The sequence below is a fragment of the Sceloporus occidentalis genome, unplaced genomic scaffold (genome assembly GCF_023333645.1).
Source record: "Sceloporus occidentalis isolate IW3139 unplaced genomic scaffold, rSceOcc1.0.p SCAF_12, whole genome shotgun sequence".
In the NCBI taxonomy this organism is placed as follows: Eukaryota; Metazoa; Chordata; class Lepidosauria; order Squamata; family Phrynosomatidae; genus Sceloporus; species Sceloporus occidentalis.
The window spans coordinates 23,712,061-23,728,562 of record NW_028316992.1 but is presented as its reverse complement, the minus strand read 5'-3'; the positions used below and the strand labels follow the sequence as shown (position 1 = coordinate 23,728,562).

The window sequence follows — 16,502 nt, the reverse complement described above, 5'->3', positions numbered from 1 at the left end:
TCAAACATAGTATAGATTTAGGAGATTATCACACCAGCAAAGACACGGAAGCATAGCGATATGCGACTGTCAGTATTGTGTGATGACGTGAAGATTATCACATGATGTCGTGTGATAATCTTCACATTATTTACAGTCGCGCGGGGGGCGCGAAATGTTTTCTTCTTCCTGGGGGGGCATGACAGAAAATAATTGAGAAGCACTGCCCTAACCACTATCATGCCCAGTCTTTGCCTATGACTGTTTATATAATATGTAACTTGCATTAATTGCTGATGTGTAGTGGAGCCAGGGTTCCCAGGATCAAAGCCCACTGATTTTTTTAAATAGCAGGATCTATGGTATGATGTGTTTTGTCCCAAGAGCAATACTATGGACTTTGGGTGTAGTAAGGCCTCTGGCTCTCAGGAACACAGCCTGAACAAAAGACTTGTCCACAAATTTCTTAAGTTTTTAAAAGCTTTACTGGATATAACACAAAAACATGAAACTGATTTCTTCTTTCTCAATAGTCCTTCCTAAATACCTTGCTCTCTCTTCTTGGTGGATTCTATCTTTCTTCTTCTGAGGACTATCTTTCTTCTTTGTGGACTTATCTCTTTGTCAAAGGAAAATACTCTCTCCAGGTCTGACTTGGCTGAAATCTTACTACACACTGAAACTAACTAGAGCATAAGACCCTGGGATTTCCCACAATCCTTGTCTTTCTTAAAGCTATAGATCTGTATTTCCCCTTCTAAACTAATACATATAAAAGCTAATATAATGTCAACTAAATATATGTCTCAAGAGCATCAAAGATGCTCTGGAGGCATGACAAGCCCTCTCCCCAGACAAATCTGTTCCCTATGAATTTAGCTGCAATCCCCACAATAGCTGGAGCAGAAATGGATCCTCTCACTGGAAAACACACCAACAAATCATTGTTATGAGTGATTCCTATTGTAACCCAAAGTATTTTGAAATGGTTGTGTCTTGACTTGGCAAGGCATAGCTTGCAACAAGACATGCTGCTGTTGGAGATAGAACACTGCTAGGTCCTTGTTTTAGATCAACATGGCATTTTTGGAACTGCTATGGGGTATTGCTGTAGAGACCATGTTAGTGAAAGCCTGCACTCCAAAATTTACTACTACACTACTGGCTATGGGGTAGCTGGTTCTTTCAGGACTCATGAAAGTCTTTGTTAAAACATATAGAACATTTTAGAGTTTTATTAATGTAATCATAAGTGTGCAAACATGCCTGTGGATATAGTTTTTTGTGGGTTTTTCGGGCTATGCGGCCATGTTCTAGAAGAATTAATTCCTGACATTTCACCAGCATCTGTGGCTGGCATCTTCATAGATGCTGGTGAAACGTCAGGAATAAACTCTTCTATAACATGGCCGCATAGCCTGAAAAACCCACAAAAAACTATGGATACTGGCCATGAAAGCCTTTGACCTCACATGCCTGTGGATGTTTGTGGAGTACCCAGTTTCATTCAGTATGCATATTATAACATGAATCCCCTGAAGAAAGTCCAGGATTAGTCTAAATAAATTATTTAGGTGGAGCAACAACATTCTGTTAAGTGTTCTGGTGACATCATAATGTCGTAAAAACATTCTAAGCCTGTTGAGGTTTCTGTGAGCCTTTCAAAGCACTGGGACAAGTGACCTGTCCAGCCAAGGCCATCTCTCATAAACTGACCCTTCCTCACCAAGGAGGGAGAAGAGGATGACTGAGGAGAGAGAGTGGATGAAAAGAATTCAGGAAGAAAATGTACACCTGAAAAATCAGATCAGGCTGCTTAAGGAAAACTATGAATTACGCGTATTGTTGGGACAGCAGTGTAACAACAGCAATCAGGTCCAGTTATTAGCACCTCAAGTTTCTTCTACCTACCCTGACACGGGTTCATTGTTAAAAGGAGGTAAGAAACAACCTTTTCCCTCTCCCTATTTATTCTGAAAACAAAACCTGTCAAGCTAATAATTTACAAGACAAGCAAATATGGAAACGGTGGTGGTGCCATTACATTATCACACTGGGTAAGAGGGATTGCTCCTGTCCTTACCCCATCCTTGTTGCATCTGTACTTATCCCATCCTTCTCCCATCAGCGGCCCCATCATTGTATTAACAGGAGTTTCCATTAATACCTGGTGATGGAGCCGTGCCACTTCACTGATGGGAGAAAGACAGGGTAAGCATGACATTGTTTGAAAATCTTATCGCAGTCACACAATAAGAATGGCAGAAGGATGGGATAACAACAGACTTCATGTGATAATCTTCATGCGATCATGCCATATTGATGGGGTAAGGATGGGAGTGTTCAGTCCTTTTCCCCATGTGATAATCTCCTAAAGTTTAAATATGATGACCAACAGAAGATTTAAATTATTTATTTAAATGCTGTAATGCTTGACATACTGTCTAGGTAATAAGTCCAAAATATTGGATTGAGCTGTAAGGTTTGAAGGATCATTGCTCACTTTGGACATTATGGGCATCGACTTTGGAACGATTCTCTGAACATGGAACTGTAGGTCACTTTTTAATGGACCACTGCAAAAAAAAAAAAAAAAATGGTTCCAGATTCCTCTTGGAATCCATATATGTCTTTTGGAAATATTATGTAGAAATAAATACTGGTGTACCTTTTCAAGGATTAATTTTTCAAAGTAATATGCCAAACCATATGAAAGAACGTATGGTCCATAGAACCTGCTAGCTTCCAGTCAACTATAAATAAGCTAATCACATTCCTTGTTGTAGCTGGTAACCATATTATTTTTCTTGTTGTAGCTCAGTATACTGGAAGAGAACATTTGAATTATCCTCCACACCTCATCTCCAAAGACACCATAAATCTGTCCTGTCCCAGTGCTCAGACACAGATGAAACGGCTCCACAATGATCCTACCTTTTTTCATCCCAGAAGTGGGGAAAAGAAAGCCACACACTTGTCAAGTATGTCGTGCTCAACCATTGGCGGAAAACAATTCGAAGAACCAGCCAATATTTCTCAACTGAAGAAAACTTGGGTCACAGATGGGGCTTTTTCTGAAGGTGAAAAGGCTCAGAATTCACTATCGCTTACCATTGGTGAGAAGGAATCACTTGATGTCAAGTCTGTGTGTGTATCTGTGTGCACATGGGCATAGACACACATAACAGAGCAGAGAGTAGGGAGCTTATTCTTAGAAGCATGTGAATATATTCCAGTTTCAACCCATAAGAAGGAATGTCCCTATATATTTCTCTAATAATGTCAGTCATTCCCTGCCCTATTCAGCATTCATTGCTTCTTCCTTTTGGAGAACAAGTCTCTTGGTTCATTATGTGCAGACTACCATTCTACACATAATTCTGCATTCTGAATATCACAGCAACCCACATTGTATGTACAGTTAGTGGTAATGGTGTGTAAAGTTTGCTATTTGTATTCATCACAGAAAAGAGGATCTGCCTCCACCCCAACCCACCCCCACTATTCCTTTATTGGTTCTCTGGTTTGCTCTGTCTTGCAAATAAGTCCTCTTGAATTGCATCTCAGATGTAAAAAAATTAGGGAGAAATGTGAAAATTTAATCCCCTCCTCCACATGCACCATTTGCCAAGTACAGTAATAGAAATAATAATAAAGAATTGTGATAATATAACTGCATACTGGATTGGGTCTTGAAATATATAAACATAATTCATGCAGCATACGGTACAACATATACAATATATTCAGAGAGCCAGCATGGTATGGTGGTTTGAGCGTTGGACTTTGGAGACCAGGATTTGATTCCCAGCTCAGCCACAGAGACTCACTGGGTGATCTTGGGCAAGTCACACTCTCTCAGCCTCAGGTGAAGGCAATGGCAAACCTCCTCTGAAAAAATCTTGCCAAGAAAACCCCTAGGTTCACCTTAGGGTCACCATACGTTGGAAATTATTTGAAGGCACACAACAAACAACACACTGTACAGTCCAGGTCACACAATATATATACCCAACTCCTTTCCAGGCAAGCATTCTCTGAGGATGCCAGCCACAGATGCTGGTGAAATGTCAGGAAGAAACTCTTCTAGAACATGGCCACATAGCCTGAAAAAAACACAAAAAACAATGCACTGTACAGTAATAGAAATTCAGGAAGAGGCCATACCAATCCATGAGCTTGTTTATATACTGTAGTACTAATGTGTTCTACTCATCTCATGCTATGTCCATAATTATGGTTGATGATAAATTAATGCATATTAATACACTATTTACTAATTATATATGATATATTAATGCACATTAATACACTATTTACTAATTACTTCCTGGTAATTTTATGAAATCAAGGACCAAAAACCTTTTGGGATTTCTAAGGGAAGGGGGAGCAAAGGGATAATAAAGATTTATTATTTGTTTGTTTTTGATGGTGAAGTTGAAGGCTTTCATGGCTGGCATCCATAGTTTTTTGTGGGTTTTTCGGGCTATGCGGCCATGTTCTAGAAGAGTTTATTCCTGACGTTTCACCAGCATCTATGAAGATGCTAGCCATAGATACAGGTGAAATGTCAGGAATAAAGTCTTCTAGAACATGGCCACATAGCCCAAAAAAACCCACAAAAAACTCTGCTTTATTTTTATTTATTACATTTGTGTCTTATTTTACCATTAAAAATGCCCAAGAGGCTTAACTGTATCCATGTAAAAATCAAACATTAAAAGTAATCAAATTCAAATTCAAATTTTATTGCTTTTGACCAAAGGTCATTGCACAGCACAACAATATAACAATACATATAACAATATAACAATATAAAAATACATGTAAGTTATATCTAAAATGCGAGTATCTCGTATCTGGTATAGAATTTATAAACAAATGAACAACAGTTGTCGTTATGGGTTAAAATTTTTGTCAAATATAGTCATCACCTTTACAATTTATGGCTATCCCTGTTATATACTTGTTCCTGATTTTTTTAGCTGCTAAGGCAAACAAAGCTACTTTCCAGGTTACATATTTATTCAGGTCCAGTAGAAGATGAAAAGTAATATAACAAATAATGTGAAAGAATGCAATATTTAGTCCATTTATTTTAATGTAATTATTTTACTCTTTTTATTTATTTTATTTTATACTGGTCAATGACCGAAATAAAGATTGATTGATATCTCAAAAAAAAAAAAAATAGTGTGAAAGAATGTAACATCAAGTAAAAGTAAATTAAAAATATTAGCACATTGTCTGTTATTTATGCCAAAGTCTGTACAGTCCACCCATACAAGGCAGGGAGGAATCTATGAGGATCTTGTACATTATTTGTGTGTAGATTTGGTCATGTAGGAGGTTTCTAGGGTTGCGATAATTGTCCACTAAAACCCGGGACAAAATGTAGGACAAATTCTAGACCAAACTGTAGGACAACTGCAGGACAAAACTCAGCCCAAAATGTAGGACATTTAAGGTCCTCCATTTTTCTTAAATGCCCTACATTTTGGGCTGAGTTTTGTCCTGCAGTTGTCCTATGGTTTGGTCTAGATTTTATTCCACATTTTGTCCCGGGTTTTAGTGGACAATTATGGCAACCCTAAACCAGACATTTGTCCTGCTGGTTTTTTTTTGAACTGTGAAATGACCAAATGACTAAATGTGTTTTTTTATAGCTCACTACAAGGCTGGAAGAGTTTTAGGTCACTCACCATCATGGCCAGAAGAACTAGCTTCCTCAAGAATGACTAATGCATCAAACAAGGAAGATATCCTCACACAAGCGTCCTTTCCAGATGACCTCAAAATATACAAAGGCGGGTCCTCCTCAAGGATTTCTGAAAGGCAGCCCCACCACCTTTTAAGCAGTACCCAGGACTCTAGCAAAGAGAAAACGCAGCCAGAACCACAAGAGATGCTTAGGAAGAAGAGAGTTTCATTTTCAGATGAACCCGATTCAGACAAGTTAAAGAAGTTCCACACGTTCTACCTAAATGGTAATATTAAGATGTTGCTACTGGTTGAGGATGACAGTGTTCGGAGGTGAAAATTCTGTGATTTGTTCTCTAATGAGGAGTCTCATAGCAATCCATAGAGTATGCTTATGGTGTGGGAAAATCCAAGTGTGGTGCGATCTGTCTTCTCCTGTAATGTCCCTGTAGAAATTTGTCAGTGTTTGCCCAGGTATGGCCAAACCTTCTTTGTGGCATAGGGAGGCCTCTGATTAACAGATTCAGTGCTATTGTTCACATGAAATAGCAAGTTCTCAGTTTATCTCTGTTTTTCTTAATTGTATTTTTCTTAATTGTATTTATTTGGTTAATTGCATATATTACTTTGTCTCATGATCTCAAGACAGCTTACAACAATTTCTCTTAATACTGAGTTCTATCTGCCTAGCCACTTCTAATCTAAAGAAATAGAAACATTTGCTAATTAAAAGGGGCCAAATGAAACAACAGCCAAAGTATACACAGCACATGCTCCATAGATGTGCCTTTGCGTGAGGTGTTCACACTGCCCCATACTGCCAGTGGATAGACCCCAATCTAGCCTGCAACTGTACCGGGAGGAGAACTTTGATCTGTTGGTCCTCTTCTGAGCTTCAGTCTAATTCAACTCAACACTTACACTTTGCATTGCAAAATATGGCCCAAAGAAATTAATAAGCCCTACCAGCCTGAACTGGAACCAGAGTTAGGACAAAGAGGCCCGTTACAGACGGGCATCCTTGTACGCGAGGAGCACGTACTAGGGTTAGAAAGGGGCAACCTTTCTGGAAGCTCCCAACCCTAATATGCACTCGGCGCGTCCAAAATGGCGGCACCAGTTCCACATGGGGGTGCCATTACAACGTCATGAACGCGCCGCCTCCAAACTGGGCGGCGTGGATGTGATATCTTTGCACTGCGTGAGGGCGCCTAGAACGTCCTTTTCATGGCGCACAAAGGAGCTCCGAAACAGAGCTCCTTCCGCGATTTGCGTCGCCGGCGCAGCCTTTAGACGGCTGCAAATGGGACAGCGCGGACATGGTCTTTGTGCTGTGCGAGGGCGCCCGAAGGAGCTCCAAAACGGAACGCCTTCCGCGATTTGCGGCGCTGGCGCAGCCTTTAGATGGCTGTGCCAGCAACACAAGAGAGAAAGGGGCCGAGCAGCCCCTTTCTCCTCCTCCATGCCACCACTGGGTGTCCTTGGGGCATGAAGCCCCAAGGACACCCCTTTCCAGGCCGCGGAGAAGCGGCCTTTACCACTTCCCCGCGGCCTGGAAAGTGGTGGATTGGGGCCCTGGAGGCTGCCGTCCTGGCAGCTGAGGCCCCGATCCGGCGGGGAGAGGAGCGCCTACAGGCCGCCCCAAAGGGGCGGTCTGTAACGCGCCATAGTTAGCCCCCTTCCCCTTGCTGGGACCCCACTTTGAACTGGGGTTCTGATGTTGAAAACTTGTGGGAAACTATACTGCTCTCAAGGGCAGAGCTCCATATTTAAGGTCATATGTTGCTTAAAATGACATTGTAAATGTAATATATATCATACCCATAGCATACTCTATGTAATGAACCTAAAAAGCCATGTACAGTTGGCCCTCCTTATCCATGGATTTTTTATCCATGGATTCAAGCAACCGCAGTTTGAAAATATTTTTTTAAAGTATAAATTCCAACTAGTAAACCTTGATTTTCCCATTATATATAAGGGGCATCATTTTGCTATGCCATTATATTTAATAGGACTTAAACATCCACAGATTTTTGTTATTCACGGGGGATCCTGGAACCAAACCCCAGTGGATAACAAAGACCCACTGTGCATGGAAATGCTTGTTGCAAGTGCCCACCTGCTGAGAGAGATGCTACAAATGGGGTGGTGGGACTATGGCGGACAGGGTTGAAGAGAGCCGTCTCAGGTGTGGTGGTGACACTCAGATGGGACATTTGCCCAGGAGGTAGATGGATCTTTACTACTACCCCTGGCCCTGGAATGCTGCTTCTTTCCAGCAGAAGCTCTAATGGGTAATTTTAGAAGTCTTGAAGATTAAAAAGACAAACCTCTGTGTCCTTATGTAGTCTAATAGTGCTACTTAAATAATCTGGTAAATTAATACCCTGAGGCAAAACCTGGATAGCCATATCTCACCAATATCTTTGCCAGAACAAACTGGCTTTCTTGGAACTAGGTTCAGGGCTGATAGGGACCAGCCACACAGTAAGGTTTCTGATTTCCTATTTGAACTACTGATATTGGTAATGGAGGGTGCTATATTGTTAGAGAACTATAACCTTTCTCCTCTTAAAGGCCAGTTTTTACTTATTTTAGATCCCCACAAAAACAAGGGATTCCTAACTCACCAGTCAACCTAATGTCTGCTCTATGTTCTGGAAGATAAGATCTGTCTCTGTTCAGATAGGGAGCATGTAACTTGTTATGTTAAACTGACTTTATTCACTTTATTTGGAACTCTGTGTATGATTGTTGACTTCCCTTGTTTTCTCATTTCCCCCCAAACAACTCTTTTATTTAGAAATTTAGCTTCTCTGTGTGAAAACTGGCATTGTCATAAATCTGCTCTTGTCTCCTTAGGATTTTTACAAGGTTTGGTTAATGCCTACACTGAGGTGTGGTGTGGTGGGGAGCAGAAATCTAAAGACAGGCTCTGCAAGGAGGGAAAGTCCCTGCTCCCCATCACTACCCCAGATCTGTAAGAAAGGTCCAGGTTGGACCTGTTTTGAGTACAGTACAATAGAGTATGAGGTTGTTAGAAAGAGGAGTAAAAAAATTAAAACAGTTTACATTTCAGATATGCTTTAATACTAAGGTCAAGTCTAAATATAGGATATGTGGCTTTTAAACCACAATCATATGCAGAAAAAAAGTGGTTTTGGCAACACCTGTTGCTTGATGAGCCTCCAATCCATCACTGCTGTGTCCCTTTACATTTACATCAATGACCCCCAATTGCACTAGTCAGGTATGACTAAGGGCCCACCCAGACAGATCAAAATAAAACTCCTTCGGGTGACTTTGGACGTTTGCTGTTTAAATGATGCATGCGTCGTAAGAGGCCAAAAGCCATGCCAAAGCCATGCTCCAGTCCTAAGGACTGGAGCGCAGCTTTGGCACAGCTTCTGGCCTCTTAAGATGTATGTGTCATTTAAACAGCATACCTCCAAAGTCACCCAAAGCAGCTTTATTTTGGCCTGTCTGTTCAGGCCCTTAATCTATTTCCATACCATATATCTCTATATGTTTTCCCTTATTTTTTATTTTCTGTTAGAATATTTTATTTTTTAAGTGCCTCTGTTTTAATACTATAAATAGTTTAATTCTATTTTAGTGTTAACTTGTTATATTTTTTAATAGCATTCTTTTAAATTATGAGCTTTTTTGAGTCCCAGTTTTTTTTGGGAACGCAGGATACACAACAACATCAATAGCAACAATGTGAATCATGTGGTTTGTCCTACTCTCCAAGGCAGCAATAACAACCATCATGTATATTACATCCTTTCAAATAATTAAAGCTGGCTGTTCCTGAGTTTGGAAGACTGAGTAGAGCAGCTGATAAACTGAGTTTCTGGTGGTCTGTCATTCATAGGGTTGCCATAAATCAAAGTCATTGCTGTTGTTGTGTGTCTTCAAGTCATCCCTAACTTATTGTGACCCTAAGGCAATCCTATCACATGGGTTTCTTGGGATGTACAGCGCTGTGTAAATTTACAGCGCTATATAAATAAAGGTTAATAATAATAATAAGATTTGTTCAGACAGGATTTGCTTTTGCCTCCTCTGAGGCTGAAAGAGTGTGACTTGCTCAAGGTCACCCAGTGGGTTTCCATGGCAGAATAGGGATTCAGATCCTGGTCTCCAGAGTCTTATTCCAACACCCAAACCACTATACCACATTGGCTCTTTAAGTCAGCATTGACTTGACGGCAAATAACAACAAATAATGCCATTTTTCAATCTTCTTTTCTCCAATCTAAATATGATCTAATTCCCATTTCTTTCACACCCCACAGATATAGAGCTTGCTCAAAACAATAAGAGAAATGGACGTATAGTGGGAGAGATTGCTTTTCAGTTAGACAGACGTATCCTTGCACACGTGTTTCCTGGAATCACACGGCTATATGGATTCACAGTGTCCAATATTCCTGAGAAGATCAAACAGGTAGGGGACAGTCATAGTCCTATAATTGAGAGATACGTGTGCCTCTTTGTTAAAACATTAGTCAGCTCTGGCTGACCTTTGAAATGGAAAAATGGCCATGGCGGTGGACACAATTACTCCTGAGCATCCCCTCTTACAGAGTGGAGCCAAACCAGCCCCCTGGTTCTTTAGGCAGTTGATGGTGATGAAGTGAATCAGATGCAGACTAGAGCGATGTTGGTGGACTGTTAATGGATACTTTTCATTTTCATCATGTAACATTTTTCTATGTTTTTAATTGTACTGTTTTTAATCTTGTAAGCCTCTCTGAGTCCCAGTTTTGGAAAAAGGGTGGGAAATAATAATAATAATAATAATAATAATAATAATAAATATAATTATAGAAACCCAGCCACAGAATAGCAACAAGAATTGCTGACCTAGAAAGTAACTTAAAAGGACTGCTTGCTGAAACCCCAAGCCTGTAAAAGCTGTGTAAAATAAAATGTCTTCCCTTTACAAAGTACAAGAAAAAGTTAATCATTTTCTCCTTTGTTTTTCTCCATGGTAAATGCAAGTTAGCTTAATAGCATTTCCATAAACTGCTAACAATAGGGGTCATGTTTCAAAATCCCTAGGTCTCCATGAAATCTCTAGATGGCTCTGTGGATGAGAAAAAATATAGAACCATGACCCAGCGCTACCTAGATCTGACTACCCGCCTGGAGAAGATGGGCTATCATAAAGAATTCCACCCTGTATTTAGTGAATTTCTCATCAACACTTACGGCATCCTAAAGCAAAGGCCTGACCTGAGCTCCAATCCCATGCACAACAACCCTGCTGACCTCAGGAAGGTGGTGATTGACATTGTCCCATCAAAATTCCTTGGAGATACCTTGCTGCTGTTGAACTGTTTGTGCGAACTTTCAAAAGAAGACAACAAGGCCCTTTTTGCTTGGTAGTGCCTTCTGCCGTTCTTACCCTCAGATGTCTAATAGAAAGAACACACAGACACAGTATATAGGTAATAAAAGGATATCTGCCAAAAATGGGAGTGGAGTAGTGTGTACGCTTTTTGTATGAAGCTGTTTCTGACTGATCTGCTGGTTATTCTGTTTCATTCATTTTGGATAATTGTATTGTTTTCAAAAGTGATAACTATTTTTATATTTGAATTGTTGCTAGCTGCTACAAGCTGATTGGCGTAACGGTGGGAGTTACATTTCAATATAAATAAAATAAAATAGTTGTTCATTCCTCAGTTTACAAATGTCAAGTTAAATATTGCATTGTTGTTGTTGTTTTTAAATAAGGAAAGAGAGAGGCCTCCTGGCCACTTTTCTCTTATTCCACTGAGATCACAGCTGGCTTGGCCATGGTTTCTCTTGGACCCCGAATATGCTTCTAAAAGGCATCCATTCTCAAGAGCCAATACACTCTGAGATTTCGCTTTTGAAGAGGCCTGACATGGGTGATTAGATATACTTCTCATGCCTGTATGCTTTGTGCCGATGCTGTAGAGGACCCCCACATTTCATTTCTATGCTTTTGTACTATAGCTGGGTGTGTTCACATCTCCCAAAAGGCAGAAGAGTGACTGGAGCCAAACAAACAGCTGGAGAGCTACCAGATATTTATGAGGCAGATGAATCATCAGAATAGTGTCTTTTACACAAATGCCCGGTGCAAACCTTTGTACATTTCCTTCCCTTTTTATACCAGGGCCTCAATCCTAATGCTACTCCTTACAAAAGTAGTCCCATTGAATCATTGAGATTTACCCCATCTGTTGGCTCACCATTCAACAACTGATTTAAGGGATTTTCTCTAGTTGTTACTAGTCAAGAGGATTTCAGTCCACTCAAGAGCAGCTGTTCATCCCTCTCTGGAATGAACATATAGATATCTTTTCCAAGGCTGTTACATTGCTGAAACTAAATTGATTTGTAAATGCCTCAATTTTTATTTTAGCATTTTGTATTGCTGAACAATCTTTGGGAAGTTAAAATGGGCACAAGATGGTATATTTTTGCTTGTTGTCTTGTTTCCAGCTGAACCTCCTCCCTGATGAGAGTTTCCAGTCTTTTGATGCATTAAAATAGTCTGTGGGACAAGAGGGGGTACTGTACCTTTTCAGAATCTATGGCCCGTTACAAACGGGCCAGAAAGTACGCGCAGAGCGTGTACTAGAGTTAGAAAGGGGCGGTGCTTCTGCACCCCCTCGCGCCGCCTCTATACGGGGCGGCGCAGATGTGACGTCCTCGCTCCGCGCCAGGACGCTTAGTGCGCCCTTAGCGCGGAGCAGGAAGGAGCTCCAAGAACCCAAGCCCTCCCTCCAGTCCATCTGCCTTGGTCCAGGCCTTGGAGGTAGAGAGGAACTGCTGGACCTCTTACCCTTTCCCTCCACCACTCCCTTCTCCTTCTGTGTCATGTCTTTTTGGATTGTAAGCCCGAGGGCAGGGAACCGTCTATTTAAAAAGATTGTATGTACAGCACTGTGTACATTTACAATGCTTCATAAATAAAGGTTAATAATAATAATAATAATAATAATAATAATAATACCCTAACAGAGCAGGACCGCAGCTAGCCCCCAGAAACTCGTGGCCCTCTTCCTCCACCTTGCCGTGGCTGCCTGTTCCCCCTGCCTTTCAGAGATGTACAAACAGTGAAAGACCAGAGAAAGGATAAGACATGACTAGTGTCAATTGCCTTCACTTCTTTTTCCAGGCAATGGTATGAATTGGCCCTGGAGAAAAAGACTAAGCAGATGGACCATGAGAATGTGGGTAAATCAGCACTGTATGAATTTCATTGATTTGATGGGTCTGCTCTAAAAAAATGATACTAAAAATTGGATTTAAGTCAAAATGTTCTGTGCCAAATGCGTATGTCATTTAAACAACATACCTCCAAAGTGACCCAAAGCAGGGTTTTTTTGGCCTTTCTGTTCGGGCCCCGTGTTAGTTTGGAAAATCAGTATGCAAAAGGATCTAGTTGTACCTTTGAGACTAACTGAAAGAAAGAAGCAGTTAGCATGAGTTTTTGTGGACTTGAGCATACTTCCTCAATGCATCTGAGGAAGTAGGCTCTAGTCTAGGAAGGATCATGCTACCAGATTCTTCCTTTCAATTAGTCTCAAAGGTGCTACTAGATCTTTTTGCATACTCAAACCTGTGAGACTTGGGATTGCTCTGACCAATAATCCATGACAAACTTCAGGTAAAACAGAAAGTTTATTATCAAGATTAAGTAGAAGCATTCCTGGCCACGTCTTTGAAGAATCTGAGGCACACAAAGGGGAAGCCTTAATTTAAAGTGATCAGTGACCCCCACTCTTTTTTTCCTTTCCCTCTCAGATGTTTTCTCCAAATCACCCCCCCCCCTCAGCGGAGGCTTGGAGCCCTACATCAAAGCAACCCAATGTGGGCATCATTTGGTCTCCGGACATCCTCTGTCTTGGGAAAGCTATTGATGCTTAATTGATTACTTGTATCTGTGGAACCTCTCTCAGTCGTAAATCTTTCTCAGGGTGTGAAACATTCTTTGTCCTGTTAGCCTATGTTTTGCTTACATACCTTTATTTAATCCAGGGGTAGGCAACCCTTTTGAGCCGGGGGCCGGGTTGCTGTCCCTCAGACAACTGGGGGGCCGAAGCCAAAAAATAAATAATTAAATAATTTTTAAAAAATTAAATAAATAAATAAATCGGGACAAATAAAAAATGGAGGACACGCGAAAAAATTTGCTGATTTTTTAAAAAAGGTTAAGATAAATGCATGTTTCTGAGGCTTCTATAGTCAATTGCCCCACCATGCCCCTTGCACGAGATGCCAAAGGCCCCGGCGGCAATCGGTGGCAGGACCGGGCTACTAAATATGATCAGCAGCTTTAACCAGTCTGCCTTCAAACATTCCAACACGTCATACAACAAGGTGAAGGTTGTATGTACCTATCATCAATGTGCATGTAACTAATTACTAACTTAGATGACTTAATCTAAACTCTTTACATCATCATGACAGAACCCCGAATGAATAAATGAATGAAGGGGTTCTGACAAAACCCTGCTGTTATTCCTAACTACAGTTAGTTCATTGAATCAATAATCTCATAATAATTTGGTAAGTTAACATTTAGACAAGGCCCAATGATTCAATGTGTTTGCATTAGTTGGCACTAATATTTAGTATAGATTTTAGTTTCAGCTGCCTAAATACTCAGATCCCCCCCAATTTTGGAAGCTAAGCAGAGTCAGATATGGTTAATACTTGGATGAGAGATGACCAATGAATACCATGAGTTTTAGGCTATATTTCAGAGGGAGGAACTGGCGAAACCACCTCTGAATATTCCTTGCCTAAGAAAACCCTATGAAATTCATGGGTTCACCATAAGTCAATAGGCTACTTGAAGGAGCATACACACACAATATTAGTATGTAGGCTCCAATATCTAGAAATTTCAAACTCTTTTTGGATTCATAGGTGAAACTACATTTTATATTAAATATTGTTGCCATTTGTGCCTGATGTACAGTTTGGGCTCCCCATTCCAATCTGGATTAGGGTACTGGCATAGTAAATACTCCCCTCCCAAGACTGATGTTTCAGTTAAAACTGTCCTTCTGTGATCTGTCCTAGGACAGAAGCCCATTAACCTTTTGCAGTAAAGACAAGTTGTAGTTTTAATTGCTGCTGCAAAACTACTTCAAATGGTTTGAGTGTTGGTCAGGAAACCTCTAGTTATACCTATCATGAATGGTTCAGATCTGTAATATATCACAATTTAGCTCTATGTGCAGCTCACAAACATGTGGAAAGGTCCTATGAATCAGCAACCTTTGTCAATAATTGCATTCTCTTTCTTTCAAACATACTATAACACACCTCAGAAAATTGAGTGCTTGCCTGAATATATGAATGAATGTTTGTATGAACACGGGAATAAGCCTGGTGTATGTGGAAGTGCACAGTGACATCCAAGACAAGCTTCCTTGGATAAAACTGATTGCCTGGACCCATTCCAATATGGGTTCAGGCCTGGTTATGGGACAGAAACAGCGTTGGTGTATTGGTGGATGACCATAGCAAGAGTTTAATAGGGTAAGTAAGTCCCTATTGGTCTTCCTGGATCTTTCAGCATGATTTGATACCATCAGCCACAGTATCCTTCTGGGTCATGGTCATTTGTTGACTGTGCATCAAAATCTCTTTTTTCCTCTGTGGTGTCTGTAGTTTTTGTACACTGACCACTTTAGTTTTAATTTTGTTTTTTCTCCTCTTTCAACCGTCATCCCATGTTTTCTCAATGACAGGAAAATGTAGATGCTATCCCCAAAATCAGCAGAGCACACAGGTTGGGGTAGAGTTTGGTGGGGTGGAGGAAAAGTACTGCCCATTGGCAAGTGTGGATAGGGGTTCACATGACTGTATGAACATCAATAATTCCTCCACTTGGACACTGTAAGGGACTTGAAGTGCCAATGAATGAGAAGAAAATGACATTTTGGATACAAGAGAAATGTAGAGTGGAAAGTGACACCTGCCTAGATTGCCCCTTAGAGCACTAGGTTCTTTACTGACTTGCAGTTTGTAACATCTCAGCCAAGGGACAATTTAGCACTTGACCCAAGAAAGATTTACTACCTGCACTATAGGAATATAAGGTCCTTTTTGAGTCTTGTGATATGACATGCATACTTCCCTGAATACAGTACATCTTTAAGACATGTAGCCATATGTCTATGGACCTTATCACATGGCGGTACACAGAGGCGAATCTCTTGCAGAAATTGAATTTTAAAATCCGCTACACATCCATAAATGCAGGTTGTTTTTCAGATGCATTGGAAAAAAGAGAAATAACGTGAAAATAACCTGAACCAAAAGCTGACAAAAACCACTCCTTTCTACTTTTGGAATTTCCAGAAAGTAAAAAGGAACAGGTTTTGTCAGCTTTCATTTCGGGTTATTTTCCCATTACAGTAATTCACATAAACGTTGTCTGAAAAACAACCCACATTTGAGGATTTTTCAACTTTCTGTTTGGGTTAACCCTGAACGTCATGTGAAAAACAACCTGCAAAAGTGGGTTGTTTTCACTTAAAATCTAGTTTCTGCACAGGATTCGTCCCGTATGATAAACTCCTAAGTGTGTGCTTTTTTTTAATAATTGGGATGTAAGCTTTCATGGAAGAAAGTTCACTTTGTCAGACAAACAAATGGGAAATTCACATTAATTTTCATGCATTGAGCATGTGGTTTCTCATTGTGAGATGTTTTCAAATATTTTGTACACTAACATCCCATTTTTCAGTGTTGCAGTTGAATGTAAGTCATGAATAGAGCCAGGCCAAGCATCTAAAAGCAAAGAAAACAGACAG

General features: G+C 40.4%; 1 protein-coding gene across 2 annotated transcripts; it reads left to right on the top strand.

Moving 5' to 3' along the window:
- Positions 1–1,663: 1,663 nt before the first annotated feature.
- On the top strand, positions 1,664–11,294 carry SPATC1L (spermatogenesis and centriole associated 1 like). 2 transcript variants are annotated; one of them, XM_089477845.1, is made up of 5 exons: positions 1,664–1,918; positions 2,796–3,059; positions 5,646–5,966; positions 9,984–10,135; positions 10,753–11,294. In XM_089477845.1, exons 1-5 carry the CDS (start codon positions 1,723–1,725, stop codon positions 11,077–11,079), a joined length of 1,260 nt encoding a protein of 419 aa, XP_089333971.1. In that variant the 5' UTR covers positions 1,664–1,722; the 3' UTR covers positions 11,080–11,294. The 2 variants fall into 2 exon arrangements, with proteins under 2 accessions (XP_089333971.1, XP_089333970.1); XM_089477844.1 differs by lacking the exon at positions 1,664–1,918 and having other exon boundaries at positions 2,842–3,095.
- Positions 11,295–16,502: the final 5,208 nt, after the last annotated feature.

Bases quoted from the DNA above. Each gene is read 5' to 3' on its own strand.
- SPATC1L (XM_089477845.1), top strand. From the start codon at position 1,723: ATGACTGAGGAGAGAGAGTGGATGAAAAGAATTCAGGAAGAAAATGTA. The intron at 1,919-2,795 runs GTAAGAAACAAC...TTCTTGTTGTAG, and splicing joins GGGTTCATTGTTAAAAGGAG to CTCAGTATACTGGAAGAGAA. The intron at 10,136-10,752 runs GTAGGGGACAGT...CAAAATCCCTAG, and splicing joins TTCCTGAGAAGATCAAACAG to GTCTCCATGAAATCTCTAGA.